Here is a 21,010-nt window from a genome sequence, read left to right on the forward strand (position 1 = left end):
TTTCACATTATTTTTAAATATTAATTTACATTTAAGGAAATAGATTTTGAGAAGAAACTTGCGCAGAACGCCATAATGCATTGTTGCCAAATTTGTACCTTTACTGTGACAGTCACAATAAGAAAATCCCTGAATTCTAGCGTTGCAGATCAAGAAGCGAACTTAGCTGTGAATCCCGGTAAGGATCGAAAATTAATTTCTCCAGTAAGTATCCAAGCGGAATTCCATGATTGCTTTATTATCTGGCATCAGTAAACACTCGACACTATATGGCAACGTCGCACTATTCAAGTAGCGTTTAGCATAGGTCACAGAACGTCTAGTGATCCACTTTAATTCGCATGTCTACCCACGTGTGTTACTTCACATGATAAGTCTTGAAGGAAAGCGATATTTTAAATTCTGTTTTTTTTTTTTTTTTTTTTTAGTATATAGCTAGAGCAATTTTCTCGGGCGAATTATTTAATGGAGTTAATCAGTTAATATTTTCGTAGGTAATGGTTATTTTAGCGGTAACTGTTTATATTCCATTTCCAACTATTGAAACAAATGTAACAGAAGCTGATTATCGTGCAACTAGATGACAGCGGTTGACATCTACTGGACGAAATTGAAACTTCTAGCGCTTTGACATATTTTTACTACCTACCAGAGTTTATTTCAAACTTGTGTCGTATGTTGTTTTCAATCATGTGTAGTTATAGGCATAATATAATACCCTTCTGCAATCAATTATTAATGACACTCTCTCAATGTCTGCACCTCAGTGTTGTCTTCAAACCAGTCACCACCCGGAATTGACGTTTCCAATTTTTGATATTTTTACCGATTGTTAATCGATTTTATCATCACTTGAGCTAATTGGCTATCTTGGCTATCAACATGTCCAGTGGATTTGAATAGGATATGCGTCTTCAAATGGTGGGACATATATGAAAAGATAAGCTTTTATAAATAAGCACAAAATGTTTGTTTGTGTCCCTGAACATTCTTCAATACAATGGTTTTATAAAACATATACGTTGTCAGTGCCGTGCCTTGAGAGTGGGGACCGGGCGACCGGCGTAAGAGGACGCAAAGGTCGAAGTAAGGGGACGCAAAATTCGGGAGAAAAAAGAAAAGGAAACAAGAAAAGGAAAAAAAAAGAGTGAAAAAATTACTCGAAATATTTTAGATCAACAACAGTATTTTTCAATCTAATATTTAATTTGACAAGGGTTAGATTTATACTTTTTCGTCCCTAGACACTTTCTAAAAGCGTCCACCCGTCTATTTATTTAAGATAAAAAATTATTGAAGATCCTGCATGTCGCAGGAAGGGTTTGTCAAATTTAGCCATACTCTCCATCGGAAAACAAAGAGCGTTGTTACTGAAATTTGACCAGTTAATCAATGACTTCGCATCGAAGAAAGCCAAAAGGATCAGTTTATAGTTATGTAATTTTTTGACAAATGCATTAGCAATGGACTTACTTGTGGTCTCACATAAAGGTATTAATTTAAATAGTTTTAAGTACAAAGTAGTATGTACTTATATTCTTTTCCTGCTTTAGTAAGTGCTCCTATAATGTTACTCATGATAGGAAAATGCATGTGAACATATATAAAAATGGAAGGAAAAAAGTAATAAAAGGTGCTCAAAATCAAGGAAAAGCAGGGTTTATTTTTGAAAATTTCCTTATTCTTTGCGACAACCATGGTGGATCTTCGCGGCTGGTCTGTCGACCTAATTCATATGAACGGGGACGGTGTCGTATACTTTCGTCCCGTTCTCTGATTTTCCTTGGCACGCCACTGTATGTTGTTAATTTAATCCACGATTCCCGCACTCTGAACTCGCAATGCTGATGTTTCATTGAAACTCAGTTAAAATAATAAGTAAATTATATGTACTGTAACACCAACAAATAAAAATATTATAAGTTTAATGGGTGGATGATTAGAATTGAATGGCGACGTCAGCAGCAAGGCGTGAATGAGGACATCCATGTCACAATATTTTTAGTTTAATTTATAGCCGTGAAAGCGTCTGACAAATGTCATAAATGAATTGTACACTATAACAATAAAGTTATTCACCTGTCAGTGTTACATGTAGTAGGAATATATGTTGTGTAACGTTTGCTACGGAAATTTAGTATTTTGTATTATAATTAAAAACTAGTTTTACATATTCTAATGAAACTTTACCTTATCTAACACCTTAACGAAATGCTGGCTCTAGAAGTATAAACCAGTCAAGTCAAAAAGTCAGAATGAAATCACGTAACAAACATTATATTATGTACTGTAGCAAATGTTACACTTCACGTATTAAACGTTGAAAATAAGCAAAAAGTTATAGAACATTTATACTTTGAAATTCCTTGCTGTTCCATTAGCAAGGATGTAGGCTGGAAAAGCCTATACCATTCATGCAGGTCTTAGCCACTTGGAGCACTATGAATCAATATCTCTCATCAGGTCTGTCTGACAGTACGTTCGTCTGATTCAGAGCTGAGGCGTTTATACAATCTCTGTAAGCGATACTTACAATTTGGAATTATGGAAACACTAAACTTCTTTGCAAAATTTATAAATCTTTTGAATAAAGATTGTAAGCGTATTCTTGTTTTTCATTGTATTCTTTGAAGTAGCAAACTTTTCCCTCCCTCCGTTAAGAGAAGTTTAAAATCCGAAGCACTTTTCTTCTACTACAATAAAGTGATCCGCGTGTTAGCTTGCAAGTCCCTTTAGCTTACATTCGCTCTGAACGAAAGATAAACACAGACCCGTAGCCAGGAAAAGGCTAGAGGGGGCACTGCCCTCTAAATTATTTCCCCCCCTCTAAAAATAACGTTAAAGAGAATTTTCAAACTGTCTGAAAACCAATGAAATTCTTGCAATTATATTTACCAAATTAAATTCAACTTTGCGACTTCTACTCATTTCTGTGTAAAATTATATGTTTCTCGGTAGATGCACCAAACATTTTCCATTGCCTTTATCCATTTCAAGAATTTCAAACTGTACCCTATTACAACAACCATGACAAGCATCCAAGAATACCAGGTTCATTTCCAAACAACAGTATCATAGTCCACAACATTAGGTGTGAATGTTAATAAATTGTAGTGTCTCGCTTATTTCGAAAGGTAGAAAATTGAGTGCAAACGTCGAATATATTTCTATTTTGTATCGATATAATTTAAAATTGTTATAATATAATTTTCTTCTAATGTTTTAAAAATAAATACTTCAATTCTAATTATTAATATGAAACAAAGTAGCTCGCAAAGAGCTTTCATTAAGCACACAAACATGAAACAAAACTTTACGGTTTAGATATTTCAACAATAAAATAAAGATTCTTTAAATAATAAATAAGTATGCAATTTTATGGTGTTCTTTGATGTCTTGGCCATTGCCCCTCAGTCTTCATCTTTACCCCCCCCCCTTCAATAAATCAGGCTGGTTACAGGCCTGGACGGAGCAGTCACGTTGCGAAAGACAGTCATGCAAGCATATAAATTAACAGCCTTCTTGAAGGTGGCTTTTCTGTTGGTATCTTTCTTTATATGTGCGAGATGTGTGTTTCTCATTTCGTGTGTGCGTATTTCTCGGTATATGTAGCTGCTACTCAGCTAGTCGAAGGCTGGAATGACGAGAGTAATTGCACTATTGATTGTCTTAAGATTCTTTTTCGGTGCAAGATCATCTACGAATAGTTTGGCAGTAACTTACAAATAAAAACCTACATCTTTAATTCCTAATTCAACAACTAAAGGCAATAATTTTACTCACCACCTAACATAACAAACTATAATTCCTTTAAGTAGTTGTCCACTTGTTAAAAATAAAATAAAATATTAAACTATATGGTTGACCATGACTTTTTTCGTATGAAAAGTTTTCTGTCTGAACTCTCGAGTAAGATTTACTTTAGCAACTAGAAAAAGAATATGATAATATCTTCTGGACTATGTAGTGACACTCATAACGATCTAATTAATAATTGTCTTTCGTACAGGTTATTGTCTGAAATTTTAGAAACGACATTTTCAGCCCTTATAATAAATTAAATCTTGTCGGGAAATCCAGATCCGGTTTTCGGTAGGATCTCATATTAAATTGTAGGTCTACATCTCATATAGCCTCGGTGCTGAAAGGGATGCTAACAAATACCAAATTTCCTTTTTTTTTTCTTTCTTGTATTTACCGGTTTCAGTAGTGACCACAAGGCAAATGTATTAACGAAACATGCTTTCAAAATCTTCAAAGCTTACCAATGAGAGGAAATGTTGATGACGCAGACTTATGATCAAAAGCTAGAGTCAAAGTTCAGTATAAAAGTGCACCGATGTTTGCTTATTGGCATTCGCATAAAATGGCAAGGAGCGACATGGTTTTAGAAGAATTACAAAAGAAAACGTCAGACATAGATTACTATCGGAAGAAAACGGAGTTTTTTTTTTTTTTTTTAAGTTTAACGTTGTACGCATTTGGCCTTCATGCTAAAGGAGACAGGCAATTCATGAAAAAGAAAGATTGTGCAAGTAAATTTTTAGTGCTCTCCTGGACCATGTACACCAAAGGTGCACGCACTAACCAGTGAACCATTGAGAAGAGATTTAATAAAGTAGCAAATGATTTTGATACAACTTGGTTACATATTAAAAAGTGAAGACCTTCCTACTGCAGTGGAAAATTAGAACTGAAAATGTGTCTGAAAAACTTTTACTAAAAATCCTACAATGAAATCATTGACATATAATAACAATAAAAGAGAGATTTTCTGATTTTGGTAAAATTTATTTATTGCTCTACTTGAACAAAAACGTTTGCTTATTTTTCGTTCTCCTTTACTGAACACTATTTTACAAGTTTGAAAATTTATTTGGATAATCTAATTATCTTCTCAGCTGTGAAATGAGCTTTCTATTGCTTATTCAGATGAAAATTTCTTAAGGAAAGTGTCAGAGATACTTAAATGTTTAAATTAGTTAAACTATTGTGATATAGTCCGAAAATGACTAACCTTGTTAAGTTGGAGGTTACAGGGTCTATACTTATAATACTTTCTATTGAAAACAAACTTCTTTCCTTTATGAAACATCAATCGACCTTCTGTGACAACGTGATTTGTTTACTTTGGTACCATGATATTTGGAGCTGTTACAAGCAGTAAAATGTATTCTTAAAATCAGAACTTATATGTAGTAAAATGGATCATATTATGAAAAATAATATCCTGAATATTCTGAACCTATATTTAAAGGTGGGATTGAGGCACTGTGATGTACTCAATGTTTTCCTTTCAGAAATCAGATCTGAGATCACGTATAACGACGGTGCGCTTGCTTGCTTGCTACTTGACCATTAGTAAGTGAATATTCTGTCAGTATCAAACAGCGCGTTACGCTTATAGTAACATTTTCCGTTAAATAATAGACGATCTTCTTGATTTAAGGTTCATTATAATGATATTATTCGATTCGCATTTTCATGAAACTGATTTATAAGGGAAAAATAGTAATATAAGGAAAGTAAAGATAGCCTCCCCCTGTGTCCTCATTTCAGGACCATCAACACACCACATGGACGGTCATAAAGTAAGGATAAGGCTACACACTTCCATAATATTGAACATACAGGAAATGATGTGCATGATACGGACATGTGAGTGGCACCGTTCGAAAGGGCTAGTTATACTAAAGAAAATAACATTTGAACCATGACTCTAGGCCAAATAGTAATGACGCAGTATTTTTTATAATACATATACACAATATATATATATATATATGTGTGTGTGTGTATGTGTGTGTGTGTGTGTGTGTGTATAGAGAGAGAGTGTCTAAATTTAGACTTTCAATAATTTTTTCGGACCTCAGTTTTCAAAATCCAATAATGAAATTTTGAACACCTATTATGTATGCACAATGTACGTATTTTTTGTTTTTTTTTTTAAAGAAACTAGATCCCTACGTCAACCCAGGCCTCGGCCAGAGAGGTAAAGTGTTTTCGTGGGGTTTCCAAAAAAACTTTCGGATTCTTCCCTAATTTTCCGGTTCAGGTGTACGTTACGGACATATGAGTGATACCGTTGGAAAGATCTCGTTATTCTGAAGAAAATGGCGCTTGAACCGTGACTTAAGTCAAATAGTAATGACACAGTACATTTTTGAAGTATTTTTTTATATATATATTTGTATATACATATATGAAAAAATGAGTCACCTTCAGACTTTCAAAAATTTTTCCCGACCTCAGTTTTCAAGATACAATAACGAAATTTTGCACACCTATTATGTACATAACGTATTTTTTGCAAAAAAAAAAAAAATCTTATCCCTATGTGAACTCAGGCCGGTCCAGAAGAACACAAAAGTTCGAAAAATCTTTTTTATTTTCAAGGTTTTGATGTATAATACGGACAAGCGAGTGATACCTGACAAACAGGTATGATCTATCCTGAAGAAAATTAGGTATGAACTGCAAGGAAAAGCGATAAATAGTAAGGAAGCAGTAGCTGTTTGAGTGAAAGTATAAAATTTGTTTGAGTGAAAGTATAAAATTTACCTCAAAAAGTGGAAATTCTAAAAGCGTTAAGGGATAATTTAGGAAAAAAGTATAATAAAGCATAATGTAAGGAAAAATAAAGCATAATATACAGTTATATAAAGCATAAAGTTGGTTTCCCTAGTCATGAGGAAACACGCTGAGTTTAGGAATTCACAGATAAAGCATGAGAAGGCACGTATGACATTTTCAAAGGCTGTAGGATTTACATGCCAAGGATTCAAGCTGTAAACGTGAAATGTTCTGGAATTATATATTGCTTTGTAAATAGTAGAATCCAATATAAGTATATATCACAAAGGAATGACTTTTATACATTTTATTCTGGTGCAAAATTTCACACAATTTCCTGAATCTTGTTGTTGTCAACGTCGCGGTGGAAATTTGCGCAATTTCAGCACTTTCGGCTCCTCGTTAATAAGTCAGATTGCAGAGATTATTAACGATCTAATCCTTAGAAAAATTTGCACAATGTCGTTGCACCGGCCATCGGGGCGTTAAGAAAGAAAAGTAAGTCTAGTTTGATATAAAGAGGCTATAAACAACCAACAACTACGTTGATCTATCATTTATTATTTAAGAAAAACGGATTTAAATCTGAACATATCTGGTAACCGTAGCTGAATTAGTTTTAATGCGCTTGTGCCAGAAAATGAGGACTGTAATGCAAAGTCATACCTTACCGCTTACACCCGGCGAAGAAGCATGCTTCTCCAACAGTCTATGTTTCAGTGTGAAGTAGCAAACAAAAAATCAGAGTATATAATACGTATGAACAATTTGAGAAATCAAGATAGTTGATAAGGGTCGGGACATCATGAGAAGACTTTCAAGTATCCGAAATTTGCACTGATACTGCTGCTCATCATTCAAGAAACCGAAAGCCTGCGTCATACCTCAGTACACTTTCAAACATACTAGGATGCAGGATTGTTTTGTTTGAAACAAAATGTTTCAAACAAATTATTAAAACTTATTTTAAACAATTGATTTTCTTTAAAACAAATTTTATATACGTTTTACACATTTTATTTTAAACACGTACATTTTTAAGACTTGTTTTAAACACATGTTTATTTTTATTATATTTTATTTTTGTAAAAAAAAATCTGCCAGAGGAAAAAACTGTCGAAAAGTGTTTTCCATTCAGAAGACTATTTCCTTCCCATGTGAACGTTTTGATTTCTCGTGGCTACAGTAGGTCAATGTGATGATCTACAATTTATTTTGTTATTTACCTCCATTGTTTTTGGTATTTATTGTGATGTTTAAATGCTTATCAGTTGACTTGCGAGAAAGTGTCGTAATCAAAGGTTGGACTACTTGTAGAACTGATATTAAAAAGTCAATAAAAGAATTACCATAGAAACAAGTTTTTGTGTTGTATTCAGAAAACAAACAAAGGGTTCTTTGCCAAATTGTGGTTTTCAGATTAAAATATCGCAGGCATTCATTGATACAGTACATGTTGGTTCTCAGTTTCATACATACATACTTTAGAGAAAGAAAGAACCCGAAATGCAGAGAAGAAAAACTACGTGACAAGGTGCAATCTAAGTAGTGTTTTATATGATTGCCGCTAGAGAGGGGTGTTCGTTTAGAGGTCATCCGCCCTAGCCTGAATTTCAGATTTTGGGGGCAAAAATGCAGATTTAGAAACCTTTTGCTGAGCAAAGTCCACAGAAAAAAATTGAAATCCTTACACCAAATAAATAATGACTTTAATCAGTTATCATTTTCATTGGCCATAGGGAGCTATAGGCCTATATTGCTCTCTTATATGTTTTTTTGGCCCAAGGATTCCAAAGGTGGCTCTACGTAGTTTCGGGCCTGCTTAAAATTCTGGTAAGAAAATTTCCAGTTTTGATCAACTATTTTTCCTCCGTATTTATTCGGTGTAAGGACCTCAAACTTGTTCTATTAGACTTTGCTTATCAAATGGTTTCTAAAACTGCCTTACTGCCCCCCTCCCCTCCAAAAAAACATCTGAAATTCATTGTAGGGTGGAGGCGGCCGCCCTCCTGACCCACTGACGCCTCTGTCTAGCTGTTGTCATGTGAAATTATCCTACACCCTTTTACGTGATTGTAGTTATATTTATTTCGGACTCTTGACTGCGAAGATATTACGTTTTGAAATAGAATTCATTTGCTGAGCAAAACTGAACCTTATTGAAAATGGACTTGGATCCATTGTGCTCTGAACGCCCCAAATATTACTTTTCTTCAACAAATTATCGAGTTAAAAAAAAAAAAACAATTACATAGAAAATATAAAATATTTTGTAGAAATTGTAAAGTTAGCACTACATGAAGTGTGCTTCAAACGTTACTTTTCCAAAATTTATTATTTTAAAATAATTTTAAAATATTTTAAAATATTTTTACAACCAAGAAAGTACTTATGAGAGTCACTGGCAACAGGGTATAATAAAAGGGGGGTCACGATATGAAATACGTTGAGAATTACTAATCTACACTGAAATATTCTGTACCCAATACAGTGTAGTCTTAACCAGGATAAAATAAATGATAAAGTCAGTTGCAAGTAAAGAACAAAAAGTCTTAAAAAGTAAGTTATTACACGATTTTGAAATATATGTTTAAAATAATGTTTTAAACTGTTCAAAATGTTTAAAACATGTTTGTTTTTCGTATGTATTTCCAAACATGTTTAAAATATTTTGAACATCTTTTTCATATTTTAAACACATGTTTTATTATTTTTTTTTAAAAAAAATCTGTATTTTTTCCAACCCTTCTAGGATGTGGTATTAAATGGGATCATGAATCGTAACACCTAAGGGCCCAGATGACAAATTCGGTGCTATACCTAAAACTAATGTATGGAAGCAGAGTTTACAGAGTTGTGCTAGTATACAAAAAGCAGAGCTGTTTTATAATGTTCCAAAAATTGGCACTCATAATATTCATTGTTAAAAGTGAAGTCTCATTTTAGATACATTACGGTTGCTAGTTACATCTTTCTTCTTGGAAAAGATACTTGGTTCTTGAAGACCTGAACTCGATTTCTGTGGAAACTCCTATATTTCTAAATCAAGATTCTAAGTCAAGATTTATGCCCATTTATAATACAGTCCTTTTTTTTGGTCGATGATTGTATCAATTATTGCAATCAATTTAGAAACATTATTATTCGGTGAAGCAAAAGTGTGTACGCACTTATTTCGAAAAGAGTATTTTGAAATGGAAATGAAATGTTTAAGCAAGTTCTCATGTTCCAATGCTCGCAACCAGTATGTATACCTCATCAAGTCAGATATTTTAATTTTGGTAAGCACTGGAGCTTATACATACTTACAAGAAAATTCTTTAGAAATAATGGCAATGTTGTTAAAAACTTGCACATATAAAAAAAGCCCTGTATTTTATTATTGTTTTTCTATTGGGATGTTCCAAACTAGTACAATAAACTGTTTTGTATTTTAATAGTAGTGAAGAGTAGCGATCTGCAAATATACAGTCTCAAAGTTCCTTGATGATAAGTTCTACCATAGACTAAAAATTAACGGTTGATTTTGTGGGGTCTTTCCTGGTTGGAATGACGCTAGTTCTTTGTTCATGCCTTAGGATTTTTAATATTCAGTTTTTTTTCTTTTTCTTTTTTTTTTTAACGGAAAGTCCACAATTGTTTCTTATATGTTGTTGGAAACTGAATTCTCGCATGATTTTATATAGGTTATATCTACGAGTATTAACCGACTTTCTTTTAAAATATGAATGGTTCTTGCACTATATTGTCATTCTTCTTTAACATACTATTTGTCTGATGTGTAATTTTCGTCCTATATTGATTTAGCTTGATAAAAAATATGCCGATAATTTATGATAGAAAATATTAAACTAATTCATGTAAACATGAGCAAATAAGTATTCCTAAATTTGATCTTTTTTTTAAAAGCAAATAACGTCCTAGGTAAGCTATTATAACTTTATATATATTTTATCTTTACTGAAATACGTCTTGTAGAATCATATTTTCAGTAAGATATAGGAACATTCCATGTCAAATCAACAAGTCATCAGACTTGACCATCTCAGATTTTTGTAAAAATTAGTGTACAGCTTTATTACAGTGGGAGATGGAAAAATCCCAAATATTACTCTACCCCCTGAAAGTGTCTCCATGCAAGGTGTTCAAAAATGTCAAGAAATTGCATTTTTTCAGTTACAGTGATTATTAAAATTGTCATAAAATGGTTAACATGTGCACTAGAGAAGTAAAGAAACCCTAGGAAAGCTTAAAGATTGCTCGACAAGTTGTACTATATTGAAAAGAACCTGTAAAATAAAAAATAACACTTCAAAAATTCAAATTAAGATTTGAATTTTGAATTTCGCATAGAAATGTCCCTCTGAATTGTTCAAAATTGTTCAGATTGTAGTCTCATATGTGTATTAAAACACCACAAAGTTGTATTTTGGGCACTCAATGGGATCCGATTCAAAATTCAACGTAAACCAAGCATTGCACGATATTGACCATGTGAATATTTGGGTTCAGATCGATAACTATTTGCCTGGAGCTATTTACCTGCAGCATCAAAGGAATTTATATTCAATTTCATTTGTTTCTTGATGTATTCATTTGAATTTACACTATTATCCACCTATCGAGTTATTTAGAGAGGTATTACGTTTCCGAACAGTATTCAATACAAGTCATTATTCTTGTTAGTTAGTATGGATGTTTCTAAATTTATATTGGCTACATTGATACATGTTATTTTCATTTCTTTGTTTCAGGATTGCTGTCACAGATATGTGGAAGTGGACAATTGAAATAAGAAAAAAGAATTTATTGACTAATTTTTTGTGCTGAAAGTGTGTGAAGTGATTGTGACCAGTGTCACTGTGTCTCAAAACACATTTGATACAAATATTGTGAAAGGGAGGAAAATATATTCCTCCCTTTCATAATATGTTCTGTAATAGCAATCCTGAAACAAAGGATTGAAAATAACATGTATCAATGTAGCCAACATAAATTTAGAAACATCCATTGTATAAATTCAGATGAATGCACCAAGAAACAAATTAAATTGAATATAAGTTCTTTGATGTTGCAGGTAAATAGCTTCAGGCAAATGGTTATCGATCTGAACCCATATATTCGCATAGTCAATATCGTGCAATGCTTGATTATATTGAATTTTGAGTCAGATCCCATCGAGTGCCCAAAATTCAACTTTGTTGTGTTTTAGTACGCATATGAGACTACAATCTGGATAATTTTGAACAAATTTATGCGAAATTCAAAATTCAAATCTTAATTTGAATTTTTGAAGTGTTATTTTTTATTTTACAGGTTTCTTTCAATATAGTACAACTTGTAGAGCAATCTTTAAGCTTTCGAATGGTGTTTGTTCCACGTCTCTAGTGCACATATTAACAATTTTATGACAATTTTTAATAATCACTGTAACTGAAAAACTGCCGTTTTTTGGTGTTTTTGAACACCCTGTATGGGGACACTTACAGGAGGACAGAGGTAATATTTGTTTTTTCATCTCCCACTGTAGTAAAGCTGTGCACCAATTTTTACAAAAATCTAAGATCGTCAGGTCAGATTTTGCCATTTCATTGGTTGATTTTACATGGAATGTCCCTAACTTACTTGTTAGATTTTCAAATCGAAACATGAATACTTACCTGTAATATACAGACGAGAACCCAAATAATTTTTGGCGTTGCGAGTTTGAAATGTCTGAATCCGAAGTCTGTGAAATCCGCTATCATATTCACCCCCATCACTTGAGACATTTGATCTTGTTGAACTTTTTCCACAGTTGTCATAAGAGAAGAAATTATTTTCTCTAAGCAGAAATCATGAACTGGAACTTTTCCTATCAAAACAAATATCATTTTCTATTACTGTTACTTAATTAGGTTCTTGCCTTCTTGCATAAAAAATAAATGTCTATTTAAATACTGTGCGTAAATAAGTTATACGACACTCATAATTCTCACAGGCGCTATAGGAGCCTATCTTTTTTCTCATTAGGAAAGCGACTGAGTTCCATGCGAATAGAGAATGTATTTGCAACAATGTTTGGTAAAGTATACTAGGAATATTGTTTGTCTTCAATTATGGTTGTGTATTTATTTTTTTTTAAAAAAAGCAAACTTTCTCAGTCATTTTTTATACAATGTGATCGATAATATTGGGCCAAAAATAAGCATAAATATTGAATAAACTACGTTTGGTGTCGAATCTCCTAGTGATTCATAAAAATATTTGCAGAAAAAGTTATAGCTATGAATTCAATGCCTTAAGGAAGGTTGTACGTTAACTTTCCAAATAAAAGATGAAACAAGTTATTAGTGACATCCGTTAAGTCTGATTACTTACTTACCACTTACCATCATGCTACGAATTTGCAAAATATTCATTTATCAGAGAGGTGTTCGTAATGGTGTTGTCTCCATGCAAGTCTCCGTGCAAGTTACAATAAAAGTGAACATGATTGATTAATGAAATTTTCATATTTGTCCTTTCTTTATGTACCAAAACTTTTATTGCCTACCATTACAGTGATTTATCAGATTACGTGCTCGTTAAAAAGTTTCACATTCCTGGGCTTATCTTTCACATTCAGCCTTCCTGTCAGTTTAGTGCCTGTATCGGGTAGTAGAAAATAGATAGGCATGCGAAATATGTGGCAAATAAAACTTTAAACAGTCTACCTTAAGGCAAGTTCAATATGTATTAGTATTATTGGGTGGAATTATTACAAAACAGTATTTCAAGCTCGTCCGTTTGCATTTATAAGTTTCTGAGTTCTGCTCGGGCTCCGGACCGAAAGTCTTAAAATCAAATGGACGAACATAAAAGAAACCAGTGAGAATCATTGCTTTTCATGTGTTCTTTATTATAATAATTGATATTCTCTAGTATGCTTTTCTGTTTCATCCACGCTTTAGTAGTTTTTAAATCCAATCCACTTACATTTCCTGAAGAAGTTCCTGAACATCAGAACTTACATAACTAATTAAATTACTTAAACAAAGATCGTACAATACGCTGGATGCTTATTTTTTTTATTCCATTGACTTTATTAATTGTAGTTTTTCAAATAGAGTTATATATCCTTTCATTAACATTGTTTCCCTGTTTCATGTATTTCTCCCAGTGCTAAACTAGATCTTAATTTGTTCAGGTCATCCTACAATATGTTTTATATAATTTAAGTTTGGTAATTGCGCACCTTGCAAAAGTTTCTTCTGTTGTGGAATTATTATGGTCACTTGATGCTAGATCAGACGAATAGAATGGATGTGGGAGTATTTGCCATAGAATGTCTTTGAAAATCTCTTTCGTCAAGTAGTTTGTTGTCTCGCATGATCATGTTGCAACACTATCCAGTATGGATTATTCCAGATAAATGATTGATAACTTTAATCGCAATGGACCATTAAAAGCTTAGAATAATATTCTTCGTTAATTGCGGTCCCCATTGACAAACAATTCATGAATGTTATAACCTCACAATCTTAAAATGTGTTAGTAATTCCCTTAACAACAGAAGGAATAGAGCATATTTTATGTGGAGATCCTACTTCTGGTCTCAACTACACTACAGACTCACTCTTAGTTCCCAGGTAAAGAATGAGATTAAATTTCATAAGTTGTTATGATTTTCTGCATAACAAGTCTGTGCAAACTGGTAATAGTTGAAGAAATTAATGATACACTGAGCGACGATGAAAATTGCCGCAAAACAAACACCTTTAATTCCTATGAAGTTCAGTGCCCTGATGACGATAGAAAAACAGTTTGTACCTATCGCATAAACTTTTTCTCTAGAAACGCGTTTATCAGCGTAAACTTTATGCTTTCCGTGTTTTGTATGAGAGCGAAAAGCAGACGGATGAGAACATGATGCGCGTTCTAAGTATACTAGGGTGTTTGTTAGTGACATTGCTTGGAAGGAGGGAACGGAGAGGGAAGATGTACAGTAGGTAGCAGATAGTTACTTGGTAAAGGTGTGGTTTAATAGCAGTGATTTGTGTCACTCGGTTGCTAGTGGAATCACGCAATGTATATGCCTGTAGTGTGTCATCAATATTTTAGACCTTGAAACTATTGTTTATACAGTATGTGACTGCGTGTTTCTTGTGTTCAGCAATATATAGAAAATGTGTTAATTCACCATACAGTTTCTGTTATGTGTGTGGTGAGTTTATGACGAAGTCCCAATGACATCCCATTCCCCGCTCTTCAATAGGGTGTTCGAGTTGTATTTTGAGTCAAAGGAAGATGAAGATAAGTGTTGGGCACCTCAAAACTGTTGGTCACGTTGCTCCCACTATTTAAGAGACCGGTTGCAGGGAACCCACCCATCCATGCCATTTGCTGTACTGTCATGTTTATTAATTTATTGAAATATTAAAAACGAAACTTTTGTATATGAGAGTACAATTAAGAACATTTCATCAGTGCTATACGGAAGAACATAACGTTAGACGTCATAAGACAAACAACTTTCAAAGAAAAAACCCACAACAAAAATAAGTAACAAGGACTGCTTACGTACAAGTTGTTTGTCACTCTCTCAGACCAGTATAAAAGCTTAAAATTTTGGAACTATTTATCTTCTCAATCTTCATCATTCTTTGTCTTCGCTACTCCGTCTTTGAAGCTTCGACGATGATGGTCAACATCGAGCTGAGAGAGAGACCTCCTAACGTTGTGTGTAAGTTAAATACCTTTTGAATAATTCAAGTCTCTTGGAAGAAGTAATTTCTTCAGGCAGTCTCCTGCTATGGCCTCAAGTATAACAGCTCTTAAAGCTAAATTCATCATTTGTTAATGAATTAATATTGTAATATTTGCAGACCTTTGAGCTCACTTAATATTTGGTATTTGATAATATCACGTCTGCACATTTGTAATAGATGATATAGAAATCTCTTGTAATAAACATATACATTGAATTTCTCTTCTTTCGTATACTACCAATTTATCATTTAGCTGTTAACTTGAGTAATAAGATACTAACCACTATACTCAACCAAGGTTCAATCTTTAAATTAAACATGGCTTTCCCTAGCGAACAATAGAGACTAATCATTCAAAAGGCGTATTAGCATTTGCTATGCCGATAATAAGAGGCCTACATTATGAAAATACTTCTTCATGAGCATTGAAATACTACATGTATACATATCTCTGCATGTCTTAATGGTTTCTGGCTTACATTTCTATTTTGGGCTTTAAAACTTAGTGCAAGAAATATTTACAAAATGGCTCGCAGACAGCACAACAATAGTACATCGTCCAATACTCCTTCTGTTACTTTCCCTACGTTTATAGATACCTTTTCAAATTCTGACGGTCAAGACGCGGAAACATTCATACAGAATTTTGAAAGATTTTCCTTATTACATAAATTGAATGAAGACACCCAGAAACAGGTCTTCAAACTTTCGTTGACACAGTTTCCAGCGCTTTGGCTTAATAGAAATGAACAGTATTTAAGTTTGTCGTGGTCTGTATTGAAGGACAAATTCTTGGAATAGTTTTCTCCCTCCTCCTCTTCCCTCGAGGCTACACTCTTATTTCAGAAACGACAACAAAACAAAGATGAGAAGCTCCTTCCGTTTCTATATGAGAAGTATGATCTATCTCAGCGCATTTCTCCCCCCATGCCTTTCAAATCGTTTTTGCTGCAAACGATCATATCCCTTCAACCACGTTTTGTACCGCTATTTGCTCAACATCAATTTGATAACTTTTCGCAATTAATAGCAAAAGCACAAATAATAGAACATTCTGATGCATTGTTAAGATATAGAACTGAGCAGGAAAATAAACATGTAAAATTCCAAGATACTGCTACCTCCACTCCCTCCCCTTCTCTTTCGTCCGAAGTACAGCTAGACAAGATTTCTAAACAGCTCGAGGCGTTACAAGTAAGTTTAACAACGCGAGCTGAAGCAACACAGGTCATTGCAACTGTTTCAAAACAACAACTTGAGGACAATAAGCAAAATCAGTATCAAAAGAAATCTAGACGTGCTTCTCCTCACAGGTATAATAATAAACAAAACGGTGAAACTAGACAAGCTTCTTCTCAAGGTAATAATAAGAAGAAAAATAAGTTTTCAAATGGAAAGCAAAATTCTAAACGATTTTATCAACAGTATTATGCTGTTCCCCCTTTTCCGTATAACATGCCACCATTTGGGCAGCCTTATGGCTCTTTCTTTCCCCACAACGCCTTTCCAGCTTTAGAATATGCAAGGATGTGTTTTTATGCAAACTGCAGTAAACTCAAATAATATGTATTTGCCAATAGTAAATCCCGGAAATTCTAAACGTTATTTGCAGAAAGGTACTCACATTGCTCAGGGCGCTTTGTTACCAAAAGATACACAATCTGCTCATATGTATCTTATCCGTAAAATTTATGAGCCCACAAAAAAGCAAACACGAGATAGGGTTGCCAAACGCCTAGAGAAAATTAAACCTTATATTGATTACAGTAAATTTAATATAAACCCAGATTTAACACAGGAACAGAAAGACAAATTACTTGCAGTATTGAAACGACACCCTACATGTTTTTCTTGGCACAACAAAGATTTTCAGATAATAGATTGTTATTCAGCCACACTCAATGTGGTTGATAGAGAACCATGGACGGTTCCCACCTACACAATACCGTTTAGACTGCGTGCTAGAGTCAAAGAAAAAATACAAGAGATGATTGATAATGGTATCATCTCAAAATCGGATAGCTTTTATAGAAACAATCTGATTGCTATTCCCAAACGGGACTCAAACCAAGTCCGATTAGTTCTAGATCTTAGAGAACTGTCGTCTCGTTCCAAACCTGTAAGTGAATTATCTCCAGGTGTACAAGATATATTAGACCAATTAGCACAGGCTAAGTATAGTATAAAAACTGACATGGAGCAAAGTTTTCATCAGATAAAATTAGATGAAGCAGATCAAGAATTAACTAGCTTCAGTGTTCATCAATTAGGATTTCCACATAGTCTTTTTAAAATGAATACGCTACCACAAGGTTTTCGTACATCCACATTAATTCTACATAGAATTGTCAAAGATATGTTTCGAGACTTTTCCCCCAAAGAATTTCTTTCGTATGTAGATGACTTAATATTTTTTAATAGTACATTTGAAGGTATGCTTAGAGTTCTAGAAAAAGCCTTACAAACAGCCGAGAAATTTGGTCTTTTATTTAGTCTCAATAAAACACAATTTGGTGTTCAGAAATTCAAATTTTTAGGCTATATAGTGGATCAGGGCCATATCTCACAGGACCCTGACAAAGTTAAAGCCTTAACTTCCCTCGAACAACCCCGCACCCCGAAACAATTAAAAGCATTCTTAGCAGCTTTACAATACAATAGAATGTTTTATAATAAACTATCAATAGTTGCTGCTCCTTTACATAAATTTGCTGCATCGAAAGACAAAAATTTAAAGTGGACTCCTGAACTAACTGAAACTTTTGAGAAATTAAAACAAATGGTAACATCTGCTCCAATATTACAAATTTATAATCCCTCAGCTGAACACATGTTAGTCACAGATGCTAGTTCTGTCGGCTGTGCGGCTGCGCTCCTACAAAAATTACCAAATGAAAAACATTGGTCTATTGTACAATTTGCTAGTGCTACTCTCCCACCTAGAGTAAAAGCATATCCTATATATTATGCAGAATTGTTTGCTGTTTTCTTTGCGCTCCGTAAATTTTACAGATACTTAATAGGAGGACATTTTACCATCTTAACAGACAATTTAGCATTAGTAGCTGTTAAGAAAACCACTAATCTTACTGCGCAAATGGTCCGATGGCTAAGTTATATTCAAATCTTTGATTTTACTATTAGGCACATCAAATCAAAACAAAATTCTCTTTGTGACTATCTCTCCAGACATCCTTTGGAATTATCTCCGGAAGAATATGAAGAGATAGAACCGGAAGAACACCCGTATGCTTTTTTGGTTTTAGATAGCAACACCGACATAGCGGAATTGCAACGTTTAGATCCCAAATTTTCTAAGATATACAGGGTGTTACAAAATCAAGACACTAATCATCCCAAGTATGCATTTTGGTCCAAACAATATGTCATACAAAATCATAAGTTATATAGGATAATTTATACACCAGCAGGAAACAAATTACGCTTATGCATTCCTGATTCATTGAAGGACACAGTCTTTCAAGAGTTTCACTCAGACACCCATCCTGGCTTTCATAAAATAAAATTTCTCATTAAAGATAGATATTATATTCCTAACCTTCAAAATTGGCTAAGGACAAAGATAAATGGATGCATTGAATGCAATAAGTTTAAACGTAATTATCGCTCAAATGAAATCCATATACAAACCCATCCCCCGTCGGCACTTTTTGATACTTGGTTTGTAGACGCCATAGGCAAGCTACCAACTTCTAATGGTTACAATTATATTTACGTTGCAACAGAGGCTGTAACCTCCTTTGCGGTAGCACAACCTGTCAAAGATATGACCACAGATACATTCCTACAATTTATTTATGACAATATCATTTTGCGATATGGCACACCAAAAGTTATACATATGGATAAGGCTCCAAACCACACTGCTATCAAAGTACAAGAATTTTTCAAATCCCTCAATATTCAAGCCAAATATGCATTACCAGCATCACATCGCTCAATAGGCTCTGTTGAAGCAACAATTTCAAAAATTCAATCGGCTATTCGCTTTCTTTCAAAATTAAATCATTCATCCTGGTCCCAATACGTAACACAAGCAGTAAGCGTCTGTAATAATACGCCACTGACACAATCAGGCACAGCTCCATTTACGTTACTTTATGGGCAACAATTTAGGTTTCCAATAGACAATATCTTACAAATTCCTTCACAGAAAATGGATCAAGATAATAGATTGTTGCAAATAGATGAACTTAGATCCTTGGTCCAATTTCATAGGAATAGAGTATTTCAACAATTGAAATCGAAAGCGCAAACTAAGCCCCGAGATTATCCTTTAGGTAGTCAGGTGATGGTAAAGAAACTATACACGAAAAAGGGTAAATCGCCATCAATGTCTGAGTTATATACTGGCCCACATACAGTTAAAGCCAAATCATATCACAATAATGAATATATCATAGACATCAATGGCACACTACAGCCCGTAGCAATAGATCGTTTAAAGATCTACATCCCAGACACATCACCAGATCCTGCCTTTCAGGCCAAATATCGTAAATATATGGCTACCAATGCTCCAAAATAATATCATATCTATATATTAGAGATATTTCTCATTTACTACGAATAGTTCTTATATATATATACAAAGTAATTGCTTTCTTTATCATAGAAATGTTTTACATTTCCTTCAGGTAGAGATGAGAGAATTTAAAATAAATAAATAAATATATATATATATATAGTAGTTGCTTTAATATTTAGCATAATTTCTTTCAAGCATGATAGTTAACCATAATTTCTTTGATATTTAGTGTATACTTATTAGAATATGCATTATATTTGTATATAGATAATATATATATCTGTTAATAGATAGCTATTTCAATTTTATTTACTTTGGATTAAGTTAATATATATGTCACCCACCCACCTATTCTTTCCCTTCCCCTCTTCATTCTGTTAATTAATACCACCCGAATATCGAGATAGTACTCACTCCCTCTCTGCGTCTGATTCACACTCGCTAATACTCAGGCAACAGAGTTTGACTGGCAAGTTTATGGGTGTTAAGTTGAAAACGAATTTCGCTCAAGGATTTATACAATATTCTTGACACAAAGAACTTTGAAAGGTATTACTTTCTTTTCTTACAATATTTCAGTGCTTACTTCGGAACACAATAATAGTGTTCAAATCTCTTACGAATTTCCAAAATTTACTTAAATATTAAAATTTTCAACAGCCCATAATTCAGAATTTCAGAATTTAATTTATCCATAATTTTCTTCTTCCTTTTCTTTCTTTATAACCGAAAAAAAAGGTTTCAAATCAGTCATAAGTCACTTCAATTCTGTTACTTCTATATTTCGAAAAAAAAAAAGCATTTCCTGTTCTCTACATACTTCTATCAAAATCTCTCTAAGAAGTGTACGTAGTTTATTATTTTTAAGCCAGCCACTATGGGATATGTTGAATATATGTATATGTGTAAGAAAACACAAACCCATTTTCCATTATCCCATTAAAATTCGCGTTTCTTCCCACCCTATATACCATTTCTTCCCGTTTATATATATAATTTTGATATTAGATATTAATCTCTCTCTCATCTCTCCTCATCCTACACGGTACCACGCCATCATGTCGTCATCAGCGGCATTCAGCTGACTTCAGCCTCCTGGATGATCTCGTCTCCAGAGATCACAGATGTCTTCATCACATGGACATTCAGTCAAGTTTAA

General features: G+C 33.6%; 1 protein-coding gene across 1 annotated transcript in view; it reads right to left on the bottom strand.

The window, feature by feature from the left end:
- The window catches only part of LOC145693298 (clavesin-2-like), a 73,396-nt gene that overhangs the window by 27,285 nt on the left and 25,101 nt on the right, over positions 1-21,010 (bottom strand). The window contains exon 5 of the mRNA XM_081769157.1: positions 12,234-12,427. Within this exon, the coding sequence (XP_081625283.1) occupies positions 12,234-12,427 (194 nt within the window). The remainder of the gene's footprint in view (positions 1-12,233; positions 12,428-21,010) is intronic.

The sequence above is a fragment of the Thermobia domestica genome, chromosome 8 (assembly GCF_964235325.1).
Source record: "Thermobia domestica chromosome 8, izTheDome1.hap1.1, whole genome shotgun sequence".
In the NCBI taxonomy this organism is placed as follows: Eukaryota; Metazoa; Arthropoda; class Insecta; order Zygentoma; family Lepismatidae; genus Thermobia; species Thermobia domestica.